The sequence below is a fragment of the Geotrypetes seraphini genome, chromosome 7 (assembly GCF_902459505.1).
Source record: "Geotrypetes seraphini chromosome 7, aGeoSer1.1, whole genome shotgun sequence".
NCBI classification, from domain to species: domain Eukaryota; kingdom Metazoa; phylum Chordata; class Amphibia; order Gymnophiona; family Dermophiidae; genus Geotrypetes; species Geotrypetes seraphini.
Window position 1 is genome coordinate 176,741,094 of NC_047090.1, and position 22,639 is coordinate 176,763,732.

At 46.3% G+C, this 22,639-nt stretch overlaps 1 protein-coding gene across 2 annotated transcripts in view; it reads left to right on the forward strand.

Moving 5' to 3' along the window:
• The first annotated feature begins 5,151 nt into the window (after positions 1-5,151).
• Positions 5,152-22,639, forward strand: part of TTC7B (tetratricopeptide repeat domain 7B) — a 416,190-nt gene continuing 398,702 nt past the window's right edge. The window contains exons 1-2 of one of the 2 annotated variants that reach the window (XM_033951913.1): positions 5,152-5,392; positions 18,744-18,898. In XM_033951913.1, the coding sequence (XP_033807804.1) occupies positions 5,272-5,392; positions 18,744-18,898 (276 nt within the window). In that variant the 5' untranslated portion in view covers positions 5,152-5,271. The remainder of the gene's footprint in view (positions 5,393-18,743; positions 18,899-22,639) is intronic. The other variant, XM_033951914.1, reaches the window with a different exon arrangement.

Below are 22,639 nucleotides of genomic sequence, written 5' to 3' on the forward strand. Positions count from 1 at the left end.
GAGCTGGCAGGGGAAGCCCGGACAGCTGAGAGTCAGGGGAAAGCCTCCTGCACTCAGCTGTTCAGGGCAGGAAACCTTTCTATTTATTTTTAATGGGCACAGGGGCCTTAGGAGTCTGAGCCAATCAGGGCCTTGGGCCCCTCCCCGTGCATCACATGATGAACTGAGGAGGGAAGTCCTGCCATTTAGGATCGGCGGGCCTTGAAGGAGGAGAGACCGTGCTTCCCTCCTCCTTCCAATAAACAAGGTACCGGGAGGGAAAGGTTCGGGGGAGCATCTGGTAGCAGGAGGGAGCAGACATCCCACCTGCTTTTTTTTTTTTGGGGGGGGGGAGTGGAGAGGATGGTTCGGGGGGAGGCGCCCCTCCTGCCAATTTTCTTTTGCGATGGGGGAGAGAGGTTGGCATGCCGTTTTCACTGCTTTGTGGGTGTGCTTCTTTTATTTTTTTTTCTAATGAGGCAGATATTGTGAATGAGAATCTGTACCCATTAAAAAAAGGGCTAAACAGGTAAACAACTGGTCTTGAGCAGTCACTTTTTTGGGATTGCTAAAAGCGATCACTTTTATTAGTGCATCAGAAAGCCATGTTAGCGTTTACATGGCAATTAATATTAATGAGCTTATCTGCATGGTCGGATCGGGGAATGAACGATCGTGCAGGAAACCATGCAGTAAGCCATTTTCTGCACTGGGTTGGCCAATGCGATTGACACTAAAGTTGTCAAAACAGGTTTAGCGACGATCACTGGCTTTAGTGCATCTGGGCTCTGGTAACCCTACGCACTCCTGTCTGAACAGCAGTCAAAGAACACTATTTCTCCCAATGCATTCAAGTTTGCCAATTCAGTCTTGTTCACAATAGTAAACAGCCTACTGCAAAACCCAGAAAAGAACCAGCCTAACCAGTCACACTTGAAATGCAATAATTTTGCTGTGTAATTTGCCAACAAAATGAAAAGTCTACACTAGAATTTATAGGTAGTTCTACCTATTCTCCATCCAGTCTGCTAACCAATAGTACACAAACTTGCCCCCTCTTCCTCCCACAGAAATACGGGATTCTTTTAACCTAATAATTACTCCTGGCAGAATTCTGCACTACTGCGCAATGTAGAATTTACAAAGAATTCCCCAGGGATGCAGAATTACCTGAGGTCTGTGCAGATTTTGGTGTCGGGTCAGCACTCCATCACTGCGGCCTGAATCACTGCCGTCCACATCTTTGTGCAGCCTGCATGGTCTCTGCCGGCTTCCCTCTACTGTGGTCCCGCCTTCAACGATGTCACTTCCTTTTTCTTTGGTGGCACTTTGATAGAGGGAAGCCTGCAAAGTTGGAAGCTGGTTACCATTAGCTGGCATTTTCTATTGCCATCACAGAGGTAGTGGGCAGGAATTCTGGATTGGGGATGATGGGGAGAGTGTGAAAGATGCTGGTTGGGGGAAATACCTGCGATCTGCGCAGATTTTGGTGTTGGGTTGGCAATCCCTCGCTGCAGCTAGAATCGCCGCCGGCAACATCTTTGGGCAGCCTCTGTAGGCTTCCCCCTACTGTGGTCCCAAAATTATTGAAGTCACTTCCTCTTTCTCAGTGGAAAGCTTGCAGAGCCAGCAACAGGTTGCCATTAATTGAAATTAGTGTCACAGAGGTAGAGGAATGCTGGATTAGGGACAGTGGGGAGACAGTGAGAGATGTTGACGGAGGGGAGGGGGGGGACAGGGGTAAGAGAGATCCTGGCTCTTTGTTTTCGCTATTATAATTTAATGATAATACTGAATTGTACTGAAATTCTGGATGATAATTAGCAAAAATATTGTTTACTTGTTGTCCAACTTGCAGAATTTGCAAATTTTGTGCGCAGAATTCCTCCAGGAGTAGATAATAGAGGAAGGCCTTGACAAAATCCTTAGAGACCATCAATCATCTACTCCCTCAACTCCTGCCCATCAATGTTAGTGCAGCAGGCAAGCAGGGGCCTCAAAGAAGGTACCACAAAAATGATGAATTTCCTCCTCCCCCTCATGGGAGTTGGTGGAACTGAAACAAAAATACCTGACCTTCAGCGACGGGGGCTCCCAACCCTCAAGAAATAAACAGGAAAGAGTTTTCTCTACTCCCTCCGTTTTTTAACTTAATTTTTTTTTAAATTTTATCTTTATTAAATTTCAAATTTAACATGATCCAAAAATACATCATATACAGAAATAAACAGTCTCGGCAACAAAAACATTTAGGGCTCCTTTTATCAAGCCGCGCTAGTGGTTTAACGTGCGTTAAACCGCCGGCCGCGCTAACAGGCGGTAGTTTTGTGGCCAGCACAGGGGGTTAGCGCGTGATTAAAAGTTGCGCACGCTAACCCCGCTAGTGCGGCTTGATAAAAGGAGCTCTTAAAAGAAATTTTCAAATAATAATTAGAAAGACATCTTTGTTTTGCCTAGACCGTAAATTAGTCCTCTTATCAATGGAGGAGGAAACCTGAAATGTTCAGAATTATCAACTTAAAAGAAAGAAAATGAGGGGTGTGTCTATTTGAGCTTCATTCTTGGGTATTAACAGGTGTACTAGTCTAAATCTGCCCTTTACTTACAAAAATCTAGATAGCTGTGAAGATTCAAAAAAGATATATTTATCTCCTTGTAAGTTAAGCAAACACTTACAGGGAAATCTTAAATAAATTATGCACCCAGTTTAAGACTTGGGGTCCTAGTAATAGGAATTGCTTCCTTTTTGTCTGTGTTATTCTGGACACATCAGGATACATTATAATTCTAGGGGGTCATAAACAATTTATTTTTAACTTTAAAGAGCATCTTTAACAACCATCGGAGTCTAATGCCAATTGAACAAACAAAGCCTTGGAATCTGAACTTAATCCATTCCAGAACCCCGTTCGAGTTCCAAAGCGTTCGAGTTCCAAGACAATTTTTCCCATTGAAAATAATAGAAACTGGATTAATCCGTTCCTGGGTCCCACAAACTCAAATTTTAACAGGAAATAAACTGGATTTTAAGGTAAAACATTAACAAACATTCCAAAGCAGCATTCAGATTCTGGGGCAAAAATACACACATATAATGTGCAGGGTGTTCGGATTCCAAAGCAGAGTTGGGATTCTGGGGCAAAATTTACTACAAAAAAGTTTGGACTCCAAAGCGTTCGAGTTCTGGGGCATTCGGATTCCGAGGTACCATTGTAGCTGTTTGAACTAGTTCAGAATCAGATTTTTCCAAGATTTCAGTTATGTTTAGAGCTTCAGCTCCTGGATCAAATTGATCTTCACTCAATTTTTTCTTTCCCAAAGGAAGCTAATAAATCTTTGAGATAGGAGGATATGAAGTTTCACACGCCTTTAAAACCTTAGAAAGATATCTCTTAAAAAAAAAATCAAGGGCAGAGGTTGTAGGCAATTTAGGAAAATTAATCATTCTGAGGTTGTGTCTCCGTGTTGCATTCTCCAATATCTCCAACTTCTTATTAATATAACCTTTTTCTCTCATTAGGAGCTGATTGTGCTCCTACACTTTCTAATTTTTTCTCTTAGTCCTGGACCTTAGCCTCTAATTTCCCCAATTTCTGATGTAATTTAGAAGTTTCTAGTGATGATCCAGAAGTTTGTGCAGCTAATTTTTGACTTGAAGTCCCAAGGGAAAACTGTAACACAGAAATTGCTTCTTGTACTGAATCCAAATCAACTACTGGGGGTTTTTCTTCAAAGGAGAAATAGAAAAGGCCGTTTCAACCTCTTTTATCACAGTACCTGAAGGCAACATCACGGTGGCAGATTCCTGTAGATCACTGGTCAAAACCAAGCTGTCGGTTGATGGTAAAAACAATGCTGAGGCGGTGGAAACTCTCTGCGCTGCGAGGATTTCACTCTCCTCGCTACCCTCCAGCATTGCTGCTTCGCTCTCCTCCGGAGAGAGGCTCAAGAATGCTCCGTCTCATTTTCTCTTCCAGCTGAGGACTTCTCATCCGGTTTCACCCCAGCGCCTCGCTCGACAAATGCAATCATTGGGCCGGATAGTTGAGGAACCAACCCGGGTTTTAGATTTCCTTTTCACCATTAAATAAGGGAAAAGGGCATGAAGGCGTTCTGCTGAAATCCTTCAGGATACCATGTTGGTAAGGCTCCTCCCCCCCACCCCAGTTTTTGAACTTAATTACAATTCCAGACTTTGTTCCTTTCATCTAGCTGCCCCCTATGCCTGGAATAAATTACCTGAGTTTGTCCGCCAAGCCCTTCCCTTGTTTAAACACAGACTGAAACCCCACCTTTTGAATATAGTCTTCAATCCATAACCCTACTCCTCTGCCCTCCAACCCAGCCACCAGATTAACTGCTCCCCTTAATTGTATCCATGACATCCTGTCTGCTTAGATTGTAAGCTCTTTCGAGCAGGGACTGTCTTCTTTGTGACTCTGTACAGCGCTGCATATGTCTGGTAGTGTCATAGAAATAATTCATAGTAGTAGTAGTATGAAGAGTTTCAGTCTTTGAGAAGCAGAGCTGGTATTGTGACATCATAAGGCCTCATTCCACCAATGCTTAAGAGCCAACCTCATCTGTGATGTCACAAGGGCTTGATTGTCCCACTGCCCACCAACCCAGCCAGCAGATTAACCGTTCCCCTTAACTGTATCCATGATATCCTGTTGTCATGTCTGCTTAGATTGTAAGCTAAGTCCCAGCAGGGACTGTCTTCTTCGTCTGGTAGCGTCATAGAAATAATTCATAGTAGTAGTAGTAGTAGTATGAAGAGTTTCAGTCTTTGAGAAGCAGAGCTGGTATTGTGACATCATAATGCCTCATTCCACCAATGCCTAAGAGCCAACCTCATCTGTGATGTCACAAGGGCTCGATTGTCCCTCTGCCCTCCAACCCAGCCAGCAATCGTTCTCCTTAACTGTATCCACCATATCCTGTTTGTCTGTGTCTAGAATGTAAGCTCTTTGAGCAGGGACTGTCTGTGATTCTGTACAGCGCTGCATATGTCTGGTAGCGCTATAGACATAGTTAATAATAGTAGCAGTTTTTCAACGTAATTATATTTATTTAAATGCATGCTTTTCAGACTCGCAGCGCGGCTTTGTACATGGCTCGCTGCTCCTACGCTCTTTTCCATCTCCCGACTCTCTTAGGCTGCTACCTGGCCGAGTCTCCGACCCCCGCCGCTGCCTCCCTGCGCCCGTAGGGGGCGCTCGTTCAATTCCACTCTGCCGCAGTGGCTCCGGAGCCCGACGGCTCCCCGGCCCGGTGCGGCTCGCAGCCACCATGGCCACCAAGAAGTCGGGCTCCCGGCTGGAGACGGAGATCGAGCGCTGCCGCTCCGAGTGCCAATGGGATCGGATCCCCGAGCTGGTCAAGCAGCTTTCGGCCAAGCTCATCGCTAACGGTACAGAGCGGGCCCGGGCCTAGTCAAGCCGCGGAGCCTCGGACTTTCTTGCCAGGCAGACCCGGGGAGGGAGTGTGAATGGAAGCGCCCATTCATTTCTGAATATTTATGGGAGGGGAAGCAATTGCAAGTAGACAGACTGGGCTTCAGCAATGGGAACTTTACAAAGTAAATCCGCAGGGGAGTTTGGGTCAGGGCAGAGATGTCAGTAGAACATAACTTAAAGAATAGCCTTCCTGTAGGGCCGGAGCCAGGTCAGGTTTTCAGGATATCCACAATAAATATGCATGGGATAGATTTGCATCTGCAGGAGGCAGTGCATGCAAATCCATCTCATACATATTCATTGTGGATATCCTGAAAACCTGACCTGACTCCGGCTCTCGAGGACCGGAATTGCCTACCCCTGCTGTACGGTTATGGCCACTGGATCAGTGGTTCCCAACCCTGTCCTGGAGGACCACCAGGCCAGTCGGGTTTTCAGGATAGCCCTAATTAATATGCATGGAGCAGATTTGCATGCCTGGCACCTCCATTATATGCAGATCTCTCTCATGCATATAAATTAGGGCTATCCTGAAACCCCGACTGGCCTCTGGTGGTCCTCCAGGACAGGGTTGGGAACCACTGGACTAGACGTCCGGATTTACCCAGACATGCCCTCTTTAGGGAACTGTCTGGGTGTCTGAATGAATTTTGAAAACCAGATAGTTTCTCCAGGTTTTGGAAGGAACCTGGCTCTTCCAGCGCTCGGGACCATGTCCGGAAGGCTTCCAAGCATGTGATGTCATACGTTTGCGTGTGACTTCATCGCATGCTCGGGGGCCCTCCAGATGTGGCCCCAAGCGCAGGGAAGGAGAGGAAATGAGGTTTGTGGGGCAGCGGGTCTGGGATGTCCTCTTTTTATACTACTACAGAAATGGTAACCCTACCTTACTGGGTCAGACCAATGGTCCATCTAGCCCAGTATCTCGTCTTCATGATGGCTGATTCAGGTCACAAGTACCTGGCAAAAATCTAAATAGTATCAACACCTTCCCCCATGTCTGTCTTAATAAGACTATGAACTTTTCTTCCATTAACTTATCCAAACCTTTTTTAAGACCAGCTGTGTTAACTGCTCTTACCACATCCTCTGGTAAACACATCCCAGAGCTTAACTATTCTCTGAGGGAAAAAAATATTTCCTCCTATTGGTTTTAAAAGCATTTCCTTGTAACTTCGAGTGTCCTCCTAGGAGAGGTTCATCTGTGCTGCATGTCACACATGTCAATAGGAGAGGTTCAGTGTTGCCACACAGTGAGTGTTAGTGGGAGAGAGGTTCAGTTCTGCATGTTACATGGTGAGTTTTGTCAGTTTGAGAGAGGTTCAGTATCGCATGTTGCACAGTGACTGTCGTTAGTAGGAAAGATGTATTTCATGTCGTATAGCGAGTATTGTCAGTAGGAACTTAAGAAGATAAATATTGCTGTCCTGGATGAAGAAATACACACAAAAGAAAAAAACAATCTCCACAGAAACTGAAACCAGAAACACAAAAAGTGGAGTCTTGGTGGGATTCCAATCATGGTGGTCAAGAGTACTAATTCTGCAATAAAAGGCTTTGTTACAAGGTCTTTATTCTTGTAAAGCAGCTTTTATTGATATGTCCCAACACAGGCTGTGTTTTGGCTATGCAGGGGTCGTGTGGTCAACAAACTACAAATAAAACGTAATATAAACCAAACATATGTACGAGGTATATCTCCTAATGTACTGGATCAAGCCTAGTGTCCTGTTTCCAAATGCATGACCTTACAATGCTAAGAAATACGAAACCCCGAAGGAACGGTACAGTTTAGGGGGTGAAGAACTTAGGTGCACGACGGAAGAGCGGGACTTGGGTGTGATTGTATGTGATGATCGTAAGGTGGCCAAACAAGGTGACGGCGAAAGCTAGAAGGATGCTAGGGTGCATAGGGAGAGGTATGGCCAGTAGGAAAAAGGAGGTATTGATGCCCCTGTATAAGACTCGGGTGAGAACTCATTTAGAATATTGTGGACAATTCTGGAGGCCTCACCTTCAAAAAGATATAAACAGGTTGGAGTTGGTTCAGAGGAAGTCTACTAAAATAGTGGTCTTCATCATAAGGCAGGGATGTCCAATGTCGGTCCTCGAGGGCCGCAATCCAGTCGGGTTTTCAGGATTTCCCCAATGAATCTGCATGAGATCTATTTGCATGCACTGCTTTCAATGCATGTTCATTAGGGAAATCCTGAAAACCCGATTGGATTCCGGCCCTCGAGGACCGGAGTTGCCCATGCCTGTCATAAGGCATTTGGGGACAGACTTAAAGATCGCAATCTGTATACTTTGGAGGAAAGGCGGGAGAAGGGAGATATAAGAACATAAGAAGGTGCCTCCGCTGGGACAGACCAGAGGTCCATCCTGCCCAGCGGTCCGCTCACGCGGCAGCCCACCAGGCCTATCGCCTGAACAGTGGTCCCAGACTAATTTTGTAACTTACCTCTAGTCCTCTAATCCTATCCTTATGACCTACCTCTACTCCTATCTGTACCCCTCAATCCCTTTGTCCTCTAGGTACCTATCCAAACCTTCCTTGAAGCCCTGTAGCGTGCTCCTGCTTATCACTTCTTCTGGTAGCGCATTCCATATAGCCACCACCCTCTGTGTGAAAAAGAACTTTCTGGCGTTTGATAGAGATGTTTAGATAAATATGCGGTGTAAATGCGCATGAGTTGAGTCTCTTTCGTTTGAAAGGAAGCTCTGGAACGAGAGGGCATAGGATGAAGTTAAGAGGTGATGGGCTCCGGAGTAATCCAAGGAAATACTTTTTACAGAAAGGGTGGTAGAGGCATAGAACAGTCTCTCCCGGTAGAGGTGATGGAGACAGAGATTGTGCTGATTTCAAGAAAGCCTGGGATAGTCACGTGGGATCTGTTAGAGCAGGGGTGTCCAATGTCGGTCCTCGAGGGCCGCAATCCAGTCGGGTTTTCAGGATTTCCCCAATGAATATGCATTGAAAGCAGTGCATGCAAATAGATCTCATGCATATTCATTGGGGAAATCCTGAAAACCCGACTGGATTGCGGCCCTCGAGGACCGACATTGGACACCCCTGTGTTAGAGAGAGGACAAGATAATGGCTACTGCAGGTGGGCAGACTGGATGGGCCATTTGGCCTTTATCTACCATCATGTTTCTATGTTTCTGTGTTTCTAAATTAGGTCACAAGTACCAGGCAAAGGTCCCAAAAGAGTAAAACAGATTCCATGATGCTTGTCCTAGAAATAAGCAGTGGATTTTCCCATGTCTATCTTAATAATGGCTCATAGACCTTTCTTTTAGGAAATTATGCAATCCTTTTTTTAAAACCTATTAAGCTAACTGCTTTTATCACATTTTTAGCAGTGAATTCCCGAGTTTAATTGCATGTTGAGTGAAGAAATAGTTTCTCCAGTTTATTTTAAATTGACTACTTACTAGCTTCATTGTATGCCCCCTAATCCTTGTATTTTTGGAAAGAGTGAACTGGCAATTTATTTCTACATGTTTTACTCCACTCATTATTGCATAGACCTGTATCAGATCTCTTCTCCAAGCTGAAGAACACTAGCCTGTTTAGCCTTTTCTCATAGGGAAGTTACCCATCCCCTTTGTCATTTTGTCACCCTTCTCTGTACCTTTGCTAATCACACTGTATATTTTTCGAGATGCACCGACCAGAATTGCACACAAGATTCACCAAATGCACTATAGCAGGGGTGTCAAAGTCCCTCCTTGAGGGCCGCAATCCATTTGGGTTTTCAGGATTTCTCCAATGAATATGCATGAGATTTATTAGCATACAATGAAAGCAGTGCATGCAAATAGATTTCATGGCATATTCATTGGGGAAATCCTGAAAACCCGACTGGATTGTGGCCCTCGAGGAGGGACTTTGACACCCCTGCACTATAGTGAAAAAGAAAGTCATTCTAATGTTCTTGCTTTTGGTTTTCATTCTTTTCCTAATAATTCCTATTTTCTTAGTCACTGCTGCATACTGAGCAGAGGGTTTCAACGTATCCTTTTCCTGGGCGGTGGCTCTTAATTTGGAACCTTGCATCATTCAGCTACAGTTTGGGTTCCTCTTTCTCACATGCGTCACTTTGCACGTGCTCAGATACCATTTGGATGGCCAGTTTCCCAGTCTCTTAAAGGTCCTCTTTCAGTTTCTCACAATCTTTTTGTGATTTAGCAACTTTGAATACCTTTGTTTCAACAGCAAATTTAATTGCCTCTCTAATGATCCCATATCTAGATTTTTTTTTAAAATATATAAATCTGTCAAAAAGCAGCAGTCCCAGCACAGACCTCTGGGGAACTCCACTGTCTACTCTTCTCTGTTGAGAATACTGATCATTTAGCCCTACTCTCTTTTCTTTTAACCAGTTTCTAATCCATAGTAGGACAATACATCTGAACCCTCGACTTTCTAATTTACTCAGGAGTCATTCAAGAGGTACTTTGTCAAATGCCATTTTAAAATCCAGATAACGAGTCAAAATGTTGTGTGATTGCGGCACCAAGATACCCCTCTCTTCAAACCCAGCAAGCACCCAAAAAGAGGGAGAAAAAGTCTCAGACTAATGTAGCAGTATAGAACCAAAAGGTACAAATCAAAACTTCTTTTGATACTTTCACTGGCAAAAAACTCCCTCCCAGAACAGCTCAGGTTTAGAAGACGGCAAAGTCACCTGGAGGCATGTTCAAGGACTTAGCTGACAAAAGACGACTTGAGCTCCAACGCTGTCACGTCTTCTCCAGTCTTCCCAACAAGCGACCTTGTTTCACCAATGTTTGGCTCATCAGGGGAACAAACAATACAGCCTTGAAAAGTGCAGCCGCGCTGAAACCAGCCCCCTCGCTTGTTGGGAAGATTGGAGAAGACGTGACAGCGTTGGAGCTCAAGTCGTCTTTTGTCAGCTAACTCCTTGAACAAGCCTCCAGGTGACTTTGCCCTTTTCTAAACCTGAGCTGTTCTGTGAGGGAGTTATTTGCCAGTGATAGTATCAAAAGCAGTTTTGATTTGTACCTTTTGGTTCTATACTGCTACATTAGTCTGAGGCTTTTTCTCCCTCTTTTTGGGTGCATGCCTTGTTTGAAGAGGGGGGTACCTCGGTGCCATGATCACACAACATTTTCACTCATTATATGGACATATATGTTGTGCGTCCTTAAATAATTTGTTAACAAATTAAAATCCAGATAACGCAGCGTCAGAGAGAGAAGAACCATCGGCTCAATTGTGATGATGTGACGCGTGTATACTGTATGTACTCGTATTGCAAGACTTTGCTCGTTTAGAACAGTCACTACTCCTGCAGCGTCAGAGAGAGAAGACCATCGGCTCAGTTGTGATGATGTGACGCGTGTATACTGTATGTACTCGTATTGCAAGACATTGCTTGTATATCAAGTTAAAATTTAACCAAATGTTTTGCTTGTCTTGCAAAACACCTGCAAACCAAGTTACTTGCAATCCAAGGTTTTGCTGTATTTGTATTTCCTGTATCCAGGTAGAAGCCATGCATGACTGATGGATGCCTTTGTAGTGGTACCTTCTCCAGCCATTCCAAAGCAATGGAAGCTTCCATGGCTTGTCCAAGGCCACAGGAGATGCTGTGGAATTTGAACCTCTGCCTTCTGCTTCCCAGCCCTCAGCTCAAACCATTAGGCTCTTTGTTTGCTCGTCCTGTAAGGGATTCCTATTCAAATCTTCAGTGTTCTTCTTATATTTCTGCTGCAGGCCCCAAACTATTTTCCTTGATTTTCTGCGAAATCTTGCTTAGATGGTTAATGATAGCCTGTCGACAGGTTTAGTTCCTGCTTTGGGGAAACCGGCTACTCATCATCCGATCCCAAAGTCTTCTGATGATATGGGAAGCATTAGTAACTACAGACCAATATCTAATCTGCTGTTGCCAGGGAGACTGTGCTGAGACTGGAGTCGGTCCAGAGGATGGCCACCAGGATGGTCTCGGGACTCAGGGAGCTCCCGTACGAGGAGCGGTTGGGGAATTTGCAGCTCTACTCACTCGAGGAGCGTCGAGAGAGGGGAGATATGATCGAGACATTCAAATATCTCACGGGCCGCATCAAGGTGGAAGAAGACATCTTCTTCTTCAAGGGTCCCGCGGCAACAAGGGGGCATTCATGGAAAATCAGGGGCGGGAAACTGCACAGTGACACTAGGAAGTTCTTCTTCACTGAAAGGGTGGTTGATCGCTGGAATAGTCTTCCACTTCGGGTTATTGAGGCCACCAGTGTGGCGGATTTTAAGGCCAGATGGGATAGACATGTGGGATCTATCCGCAAAGATAGATAGCGAGGATCACTGGAGTGGGCAGACTTGATGGGCCGTGGCCCTTATCTGCCGTCTATTTCTATGTTTCTAAGGCAACGGACCAGGTGGCTGTAAACCAGTTCTTGGAGTATGTATTGCATCTCCGTCAATCGGGATTTAGAGTAGTGCATAGTACTGAAACTGTTGGCTCCTTCTCTGAGTGAGACGAAATTCTAGAAGTAGGAGAAGTTGCTTTCGTAATGGAAGGCCACGTTTTTTTCATTCAGTGCCTATTGGAGTTAGTGGGACAGTTTTGCCCTGGTTTGTCTCTTTTCTTTGATGGTAGAGCTTTTAGGGTAACTGCCAAGTCTTTTGTTTCTGATATTTTCCATTTTAAACGTGGGGTAGAGAATGACACAGGGACACATTTTTCTCTGTTGCCATAGGAACTCAATTTCCCCGCCCCATCCCCAAGGAGTTTTGTCACTGTCCCTGCCCCTTTCTTGTACACTGTCTTAAGCGCACAAGCCTCAAACACTTATGATTTTGAAGTGTTTGAGGCTTGTGCAGATGAGGACGGAGCTTAGGCATTGGTGGAATGAGGCATTATGACATCACAATCTGAGCTCTAGAATGTTGCTACTTAGGATTATAAAGTGTTTTGAGGCATGTGCAGATGAGGACGGAGCTAAGGCATTGGTAGAATGAGGCATTATGACATCAAAATCTGAGCTCTACAATGTTGCTAGTGTTTGAGACTTGTGCAGATGAGGACGGAGCTTAGGCATTGGTGGAATGAGGCATTATGACATCATAATCTGAGCTCTAGAATGTTGCTACTTATGATTTTAAAATGTTTGAGTCTTGTGCAGATGAGAACGGAGCTTAGGCAAAAGATTCCGGAACCCCAAGGAGTAGCAACATTCCATTCAGAATCCTAAAGAGTAACAAAAGATTCCGGAACCCCAAAGAGTAGCAACATTCCATGCTACCGATCCAGCGCAAGAGGAAGGTGAAGTGACTACCTAACAGGACTTTAATGTAAAGGAGTTCTTCTCCTGGAGGCACCTATAAGAAATCAGATTTTCAGGATTGCCACAATGAATATGTCTGAGACAAATCTGCATTTATTTATTTAAAACATTTCTAATCCGCCTTTATCCAAGGCGGCTCACAGAGTTTATTGGAGATCCACTATATGCAGATCTGGTATCTTTTTATAGTGGTAGTCCTGGTAGCCGAACTTGTTCGGTGTGATTCCAGGAGAGGACTAGGCACCACCGATGTAAATTTTATGCCCGGGTGACAGTCCTCAAGAATGCTCAACAAATCAGAATTGTACCTGAAGTCACATTCTGGCTGCAATTCCTCTCGCTCCCTTTCATCCCTCATCTGCCATGTTAGCATTCTTCTTCTTTCACCTCCTTCTGGCAGAAGTGGTGGGTATTGCTGAAGGAGGAGCATTGCACTATGTCTGAATTCAAAAGGGCCTGGGATAGGCACCTGGGATCTCTCAGAGAGAGAAAGAGATAACGGTTACTGTGGGTGGGCAGACTAGATGGGCCATTTGGCTTTTATCTGCCATCATGTTTCTATAATCATAAAGCTCTATGACCTCACAATGCAGGTGTAAAGAGGCTTAGCCTATAGGAAGAGGAGATACAAATGTGAAGAGCCTTAGCCAATAGGGAGAGGAGGACATAATGGTTACTGCAGATGGACAGACTAGATGGGTCATTTAGCCTTTATCTGCCATCATATTTCTATGTTACTAAAGTTCTGTGACATCACAATGCAGGTGTAAAGAGGCTTAGCCTATAGGAAGAGGAGATGCAAATGTTATGAGCCTTAGCCAATAGGGAGAGGAGGAGATAATGGTTACTGCAGATGGACAGACTAGATGGGTCATTTAGCTTTTATCTGCCATCATGTTAATGTTTCTATAACTCACCTTTAAATGACAAAATTGTGAATGTATAAAAAATAACCATCAACATTAAGATTTCGGCAGTTGGAACCCAAGTACAGTACCGGGTAGAGCTTTGGATTCTTGTCCAGAAATAGCTAAGAAGAAAAAATTAAAAAATTTAAATTGAATCAGGTTGGGCAGACTGGATGGACCATTCGGGTCTTTATCTGCCGCCATCTACTATGTTACCCGGAGCAGCTGAGTGCTAGCAGTATTACCACCATACATGCCAGATAATTTTCAAAAATTCTTTCCAACTGATGTGTTCTATGGTAATTGGTGGTGGAGATAGTGAACACGCGATTATCCCAGGACAAGCAGGCAGCATATTCTCAACGCATGGGTGACGTCACCGACGGAGCCCCGGAACGGACATTTTTCACTAGAAAGTTCTAGTTGGCCGCACCGCGCATGCGCGAGTGCCTTCCCGCCCGACGGAGGAGTGCGTGGTCCCCAGTTTCTTCGTTTCCGCGGAGCGAAGAAGACGCATGTGGTTTCAACGGCCTTTTTGCCTTCCCGCTCGCGCTTTTTTCTCGTTTTTTCTCTTTTTCCCACTTCGGGTTCTCTTTTTTATTCGATTCAAAAAAAAAAAAAAAAAAAATCTCTCGATTTTCTCTATTTTTTAAAACCGGCCCCAGCGGGGCCTGTTGCCACCATACAGGCCTCCGGTTTTGATTTTGCGGAGGCCGTGTTTCCCTTCATGTCCCTTCTCCTCCTAAGGGAGGTCCAATCCCTCCTTCTCCTCAATGCCATCGAAGAGGTTCCCACAGACCAAAGGGGCCAGGGATTCTACTCCCGCTACTTCCTGGTTCCCAAGAAGACAGGAGACCTTCGTCCCATCCTCGATCTCCGGGATCTCAACAAGTGTCTGGTCAAGGAAAAGTTCAGAATGCTCTCCCTGGCCACGCTTTATCCTCTTCTCTCTCCACAAGACTGGCTATGTTCCCTGGACCTCAAAGAGGCCTACACTCACATTCCAATCCATCTGAATTCACGTCGCTACCTCCGATTTCAGATACAGCACCGCCACTATCAGTACAAGGTGCTACCCTTTGGCCTCGCATCATCGCCCAGGGTGTTCACCTTATTGTGGTGGCGGCCTTTCTCAGGTCTCACAACCTCCAGGTGTTCCCCTACTTGGACGATTGGTTGGTAAAAGCACCTACGTCTCCACTTGTGCTACAAGCCACTCAGTACACCATCTCCTTCCTCCATCTCCTGGGGTTCGAGATCAACTATCCCAAGTCGCATCTACTTCCCACACAGCGACTTCAGTTCATTGGAGCCGTTCTCGACACCACTCTGATGAGGGCGTTTCTCCCCTCCGACCGCCAACGAACTCTGCTCCACCTCTGCCGTCAGGTGCTCCTCCGTCACTCCATTCCAGCTCGGCAGATGATGGTCCTCCTGGGCCACATGGCATCGACGGTCCATGTGCTTCCTCTGGCGCGACTCTACCTCAGGACACCTCAGTGGACTCTAGCCAACCAATTGTCACAGACCACGGATCCTCTTTCTCATCCCATCTCTGTGACATCGTCTCTTCAGCAATCTCTTCAATGGTGGTTGAACTCCTCCAATCTTTCCAGGGGTCTACTCTTTCATCTACCCCCTCACTCCATGATCATAACCACAGATGCCTCCCCCTATGCATGGGGAGCTCACCTGGGAGACCTTCGCACTCAGGGACTCTGGACCCCTCAGGAACGTCAACATCACATCAATTTCCTGGAACTCAGGGCCATGTTCTATGCTCTCAAGGCCTTCCAGCACCTTCTCTACCCTCAGGTTCTTCTCCTGTGCACAGACAACCAAGTCGCCATGTACTACATAAACAAGCAAAGCGGCACCGGATCTCCCCTCCTCTGTCAGGAGGCCATCCGCATCTGGACCTGGGCCACGGCCCACAGTCTCTTCCTCAAGGCGGTCTATATCCAGGGCGAACAGAACTGCCTGGCCGACAATCTCAGCCGCATCCTTCAACCTCACGAGTGGACTCTGGATCCTCCCACACTCCACTCCATCTTTGCTCGGTGGGGCACTCCTCAGGTGGACCTCTTTGCAGCTCCTCACAACCATCAGCTGCCCCTTTTCTGTTCCAGACTCTTCTCTCCTCATCGTCTGGCCCCGGATGCATTCCTGCTCAACTGGACGGATCGGTTCCTCTATGCCTTTCCTCCTCTACCTCTGATGTTGCGGACGTTATTCAAACTCCGCAGGGACAAAGCCACCATGATTCTCATCGCCCCTCGATGGCCTCGCCAACACTGGTTCTCCCTCCTGCTCCAGCTCAGCTCCAGGGAGCCCATTCCTCTTCCTGTGTTTCCTACTCTACTTACTCAACAGCATCAGTCTCTACTACATCCCAATCTGTCCTCGCTCCACCTGACAGCTTGGTTTCTCTCGGGCTGACCTCTCCAGAGAATCTATCTCAGCCTGTCCGTCGCATTCTGGATGCCTCCAGGAAACCGGCCACCCTCAAATGTTACCATCAGAAGTGGACCCGGTTCTCCTCTTGGTGTCTGCTTCATCATCACGATCCCACCTCATTGGCGGTGGAAACCGTACTGGACTATTTGCTCTCTCTCTCCGACGCTGGCCTCAAGTCGACCTCCATCAGAGTCCACCTCAGTGCCATCACTGCGTTCCATGAGCCTATCCTCGGAAAACCTCTTACGGCTCATCCCCTGGTTTCCCGGTTTATGAGAGGCCTCTTCAATGTCAAACCACCTCTGAAGCCTCCTCCAGTCGTCTGGGACCTGAATGTGGTTTTATCAGCACTCATGAAACCTCCGTTTGAGCCTCTTGCCACAACTTCACTCAAATTTCTTACATGGAAGGTGCTTTTCCTCATTGCCATCACCTCTGCCAGGAGGGTTAGTGAGCTGCATGCACTGGTCGCCGACCCACCTTTCACTGTTTTTCACCATGACAAGGTGGTTCTGCGTACCCATCCTAAATTCCTTCCCAAGGTGGTCTCGGAATTTCACCTCAACCAGTCCATTGTGTTGCCTGTCTTTTTCCCTAAGCCCCATTCTCATCCTGGGGAACAGGCATTGCACACGCTGGACTGTAAGCGTGCCCTTGCTTACTACCTTGACCGTACCAGGGCTCACCGCTCATCTCCTCAGCTCCTTTTGTCCTTCGACCCTAACCGTCTAGGTCGTCCTGTCTCCAAACGGACGCTTTCCAACTGGCTTGCTGCCTGCATTGCGTTCTGTTATGCTCGGGCCGGTCTCTCACTGGAAGGTGCTGTCACGGCCCACAGGGTCAGAGCTGTGGCTTTCCTCCGTTCCACGCCCATCGAGGAAATCTGCAAGGCGGCCACTTGGTCCTCAGTTCACACATTCACTACTCACTACTGTCTGGATACCTTCTCCAGACGGGATGGGCACTTCGGCCAATCTGTGTTACACAATTTATTTTCCTAATGGCCAACCTTCCCTCCGTCCCTCTTTTTGTTAGCTTGGAGGTCACCCATCAGTCAAGAATATGCTGCCTGCTTGTCCTGGGATAAAGCACAGTTACTTACCGTAACAGGTGTTATCAAGGGACAGCAGGCAGATATTCTTACGACCCACCCACCTCCCCGGGTTGGCTTCTTAGCTGGCTTATCTTAACTGGGGACCACGCACTCCTCCGTCGGGCAGGAAGGCACTCGCGCATGCGTGGTGCGGCCAATTAGAACTTTCTAGTGAAAAATGTCCGTACCAGGGCTCCGTCGGTGACGTCACCCATGCGTTAAGAATATCTGCCTGCTGTCCCTGGATAACACCTGTTACGGTAAGTAACTGTGCTTGATGGTCTCCAAAGACAGCTGACTCCGTGAATTTTCACTAGAGTTATAGTTGTGGGTCTGAGCGTTCACTAATAAGCATGTTTAAAGTTTGTTAATGTTGATGGTTATTTTTTACACATTGACAATTTTGTCATTTAAAGGTCATTAATGAGAGATGTATTGTATATTACCTCATTTAATTGAAGTTTCCCTTGTATAGAGTGTTTGACTATGTTTCTATAACATAAAGCTCTCTGACCTCACAATGCAGGTGTAAAGAGCCTTAGCCTATGGGAAGAGGAGATGCAAATGTTAAGAGCCTTAGCCAATAGGGAGAGGAGGAGATAGTGGATGCTGCGGATGGGCAGACTGGATGGGTCATGTGACCTTTATCTGCTAGCATGTTTCTATGCTTCTATAACCATAAAGCTCTCTGACCTCACAATGCAGGTGTAAAGAGCCTTAGCCTATGGGAAGAGGAGATGCAAATGTTAAGAGCCTTAGCCAATAGGGAGAGGAGGAGATAGTGGATGCTGCGGATGGGCAGACTGGATGGGTCATGTGACCTTTATCTGCTAGCATGTTTCTATGCTTCTATAACCATAAAGCTCTCTGACCTCACAATGCAGGTGTAAAGAGCCTTAGCCTATGGGAAGAGGAGATGCAAATGTTAAGAGCCTTAGCCAATAGGGAGAGGAGGAGATAGTGGATGCTGCGGATGGGCAGATTGGATGGGTCATGTGACCTTTATCTGCTAGCAAGTTTCTATGCTTCTATAACCATAAAGCTCTATGACCTCACAATGCAGGTGTAAAGTGCCTTAGCCTATAGGAAGAGGAGATGCAAATGTTAAGAGCCTTAGCCAATAGGGAGAGGAGGAGATAGTGGATGCTGGGGATGGGCAGACTGGATGGGCCATTTGGCTTTTATCTGCTGTCATGTTTCTTCTATCTTTCTAGGACTGTGATTTGTCTGGTAGCCCCACTACAGGTTTCTGCAGTCTTAAACTATCACTCACAATTTTGAGATTTGCAAGTATTATTCTTGAGAGCTATAGGGTGGCTCAAATTCTTTTGCTTAGTGAAGAGAGAGGTAAAATCTTTCTTCAAGACTGAATTCTTCAGTGCTTTTTCTCCACTAGACAATTGCTATGTTTCCTGCTTGACCGCCAGTTGTCCACCCCAATAGAAGGCATGTCCAGTGCACTGTTGCTCGATTACAGCACGACTACTGCAGATACCATACAACTTATTCTAGATTTTCTCTTCTTTATAGATGATATGGCTGAACTGCTGCTTGGAGAGTCCAAACTAGAACTCTTCTTGAAAGAAACCCCCTTTAAAGAAGGGAGCAGCCCTCGTGGTCCCAAGCCTAAGCTGTCGGAGGTCAGGAAGCACCTTACTGCGGCGTTGGATAGAGGAAACCTGAAGGTAGGCATCAGAACCTGGGCAGAAACGTCGAGAGGAGCTCCCTGGAAACTGAAGGGCCGAGAGAGCACTCCATTTACTCTGCTTCTGTTGAAACCCTTCAGTTTCTAAGATGTGACCGATATATCTGTCTCCTCCCTGCCTGGATCACCCTTGCAATTGGACGTTGCTCAGTGGAATTTGTAAAAGAACATATCTCAGTGCTGTGCTGCTACTGGTTTATTCTATTCTGGATGTCGGGCAGGGGCTGAGGCATCACTTGTGTACAGTTCCAAATGTGTCTGGGGTCAAGTGTCGCCCCACATTCAGTGTAAGTTGTATCTGGGAGTTAAGTATCATCCTTGTTCGGTGTACATGGTATCCTGGGGGAGGGGTCAGGCATCAACCACATTCAGTGCAGATAGTGTTAGGCATCAAGCCATGCTCAGTGTTTGGGAGTAAGGTATCGCCTACATTCAGTACAAATGGCGTCTAGGAATCGGGAATTCCTCATGCTTCATGAAGAATATGGGAATCGGGCATTGTCCACATTCAGAACAAATGATGTCTAAAGTTCAGACGTCACCCCCACATTTGGTAGAGATGGTGTCTGAGGGTCAGGCTTCACCCACATTCAATGTAGATGGGGGTCAGGCATTACCCCACATCAAAATAAATAGTGTCTGGTAATCAGGTATTGCAATATAAATGATTTCTGGACATCAGGAATCCATATAATGTGAAGTACAGTGGTACCTCGGTTTACGAGTGCACCGGTTTGCGAGTGTTTTGCAAGACGAGCAAAACATTTGCAAAATCGATGTCTCGGAAACCGAGCATGGCTCGATTTACGAGCACACCCTCCCCCCGCAATCCCCCCCCCTGTGATCCGGCACCTCACCCTGCCTCGAACCGGCACCCCCCCGACACGATCCGACACCCCCCCCGACATGATTGGGCACCGTCCCGACACGATCCGACCCCCCCCCGACACAATTGGGCACCCCCCGCCGCTTCTTACCTTCATCTGGGCACTCTTAAAGATCGGCCTACTCGTCTGCTGGGCCCTGAGCATCTGAGCATGCTCAAGGCCCAGCAGACGAGTAGGCCGATCTTCAAGAGTGCCCAGATGAGGGTAAGAAGCGGCGGGGAGGGTGGCCAATCGTGTCGGGGGGGTTCGGATCGTGGCGGGGGGGTCGGATCGTGGCGGGGGGTGCCGGTTTGAGGCAGGGGGGTGCCGGATCACAGGGGGGGTGCCTGATCGCAGGGGGGGGCCTTCGAGGGGAGCAATGCCGGTTCTCGGGGGGGGGGAGGAACGCATCAAAGCGAGTTTCCATTATTTCCTATGGGGAAACTCGCTTTGATAAATGAGCATTTTGGATTACGAGCATGCTCCTGGAACGGATTATGCTCGTAATCCAAGGTACCACTGTATTTGGAAGTCAGACATCACCATTATTCAGTGGCAACTGTGTCTTGGTATTAGGCTTTATCCTCTTTCAGCACAGAATATGCTGGGGGGTGTTTCAGGTGATAATGGGGACTGCAGAAGCCCTGATAATGAAGTTTTAGTTATCATGTGTGCTCTTAAAAGCCATTGAACTTATTCACCACAATATAAACCCAAACATATAATAGGAAAGATATCACTTTAAACATCTTCCAGTTCTTTTACAGGGTCTCAGCCATTGAGCATAAAGTCTCTTTTTCTTGTGTGTAGCTGAAAGTTTATTAGGTATTCCTGAGCAACAGCTGAGAACCAGGGGAGCCAGGATTTAAATCCTATTCGTTCTGATCTTGGACAAGTCACTTCTCCCTCCATTTGCTGAGGTCCAGCACTTGCGGGTTGTTGTGTCCATTGACCAGCAGGGGGAGGTAGAAAACACAGAATTGTGCTGTGGTTTTAAGGACTGTGTGCGGCACCAGCAATTCAGTATTTTACTATCTCCAGCATGTGGTAGATGGTATGCTCTGCAGCTTCTAGTCTGAGACATTTCTAGTCCAGTTGTTCAACCGGCTCTCAGTGGAGCAGGGGAATCTCAGCATTTCAGGTCACAAGGGCTGTCTGAGGTGATACCTGGAGGTTCTGAGTCCCTCTGCCTTTCCCTTTACCCCCTGTTTTCACCACTGTTCTCTCTTTCTACTGCCTTGATTAAAAAAAACCCAAAACTTAGAGGCAGAAAGAGCAACAGCTGTACAGGCAGAGCTGTGAACTAGACTTAGAAGATTTCTGTTTGCTTTGCAAGGAGAAGCACTCTCTGAAGCACTTCCAGGGAATGCCTTTGTGAATTGATGCCTAGCTGATATCTTTAACATTTCTTTATCCATTTTTTCCTTATGGTTGTCCTGGCGGAGTCAACTAAGTGCTGCTCTTGATTCAAGGCTCAGCACGCAGTATTAGGGCACTGTTTAGCGTGCCACTCCAGGTCAGCATATCAGAGAAGCCTAGAGAGTCCTGGAGAAGGTACATCAAAACTGTCACAGAGAATTGTGCAATGGGTTGGATAGAGCTCTGAAGTGCCTGAGGGGAATCTCAGCAGTATGCTAGAATCCACAGGAGCAGCCATCTTGGAGTCATGTTTTTCTTCAGCTGCTACAGCACCAATTTTGCCTGGAGACTTGGCACTTTAGAATTTACTAGTCCACTTCAGGCAATTGATTTGGTGGTGGTGGTTGGTACTTCAAATACTATGACTATTTTCTTCCCAGATTTCATTTTGTTTCTCCACCAAGCTGAAATGCAGGCAAGACTCTTGGAGCACTCCTCCTCCTGTTCCCTCACAAGCAAACCACTCAATGCCTAAAAGATCTGACTGGAACAGCTAGAGCTGGATGACTCTGATTCTGTTCTGTCGACTCCCATGTCTGTAGATGTGCCTTCCTTAATTTCTAGGTCTTCCCTCCTAAAAGATCCTTTGGTGGAGAGAGAAATTTCTCAGGAGGAGGGGTATGATCTGAAAGTACTCAAGCTGTTTTATAAAGAAGAATTTCTAGCCTTGTTTAGAAGGACTCTAAATGTTTTACAGTTTGTTTTCCCATTACTTCAAGGTCCCTCAGTCCAGGAAATTCTATAATGAGAGGGCTTAGAGGTCTACCCAGAGCTTTTCCCATTCATCCAGCAATCCAGGAATTATCTGCAACTGAGTGGGAATCACCTGATGTTAGCCTCAAAGTTGGCATAGCAATGACTACATTTTAACCCTTACTGTTTGACCAAAAGGATAACTTTCAGCAGCCCATGTTGGATTCCCTAGTTACAGCCATCACCAAAAAGACTACTATTCCAGTGGAAGGAGGTATTGTCCTCAAGAGCTTCAAGATCAGAAAATAAAGATGGCTTTTAAAACACTCCTTTGAAGTGGCCTCCCTGGGTCTTCAAGCTTCTCTTTCCGGGTCTTCAAGCTTCTATGTCCAGCTCTTTGTGATTAGAGATTGCCTTCATTGGTTTCAGCATGAGGACAGTTCAGATGAAGAAGATCTAGATTCATATCAAGACTGTTTGGCTAAGTTGAAGGCAGGCCTGGCATACATGGTGGATGTCTTTTATGGTTTGGTTAGGGCATTGGCACACACAGCTTGAAGTATTTTTGGGGTTAAGAAATTATGTTTCAGACACCACTTCTAAATCTTATATAGGGAAACTCCCCTTCAGAGGGAAGTAGTTGTTTGGAGAGGACATGGTCTCCTTGGGTAAGGATTTAGGGGAAGCAAAACTGCTAAGCCTTATGCTAGCAGATTTAAATTTCAGGATTCTAGGAAATATAG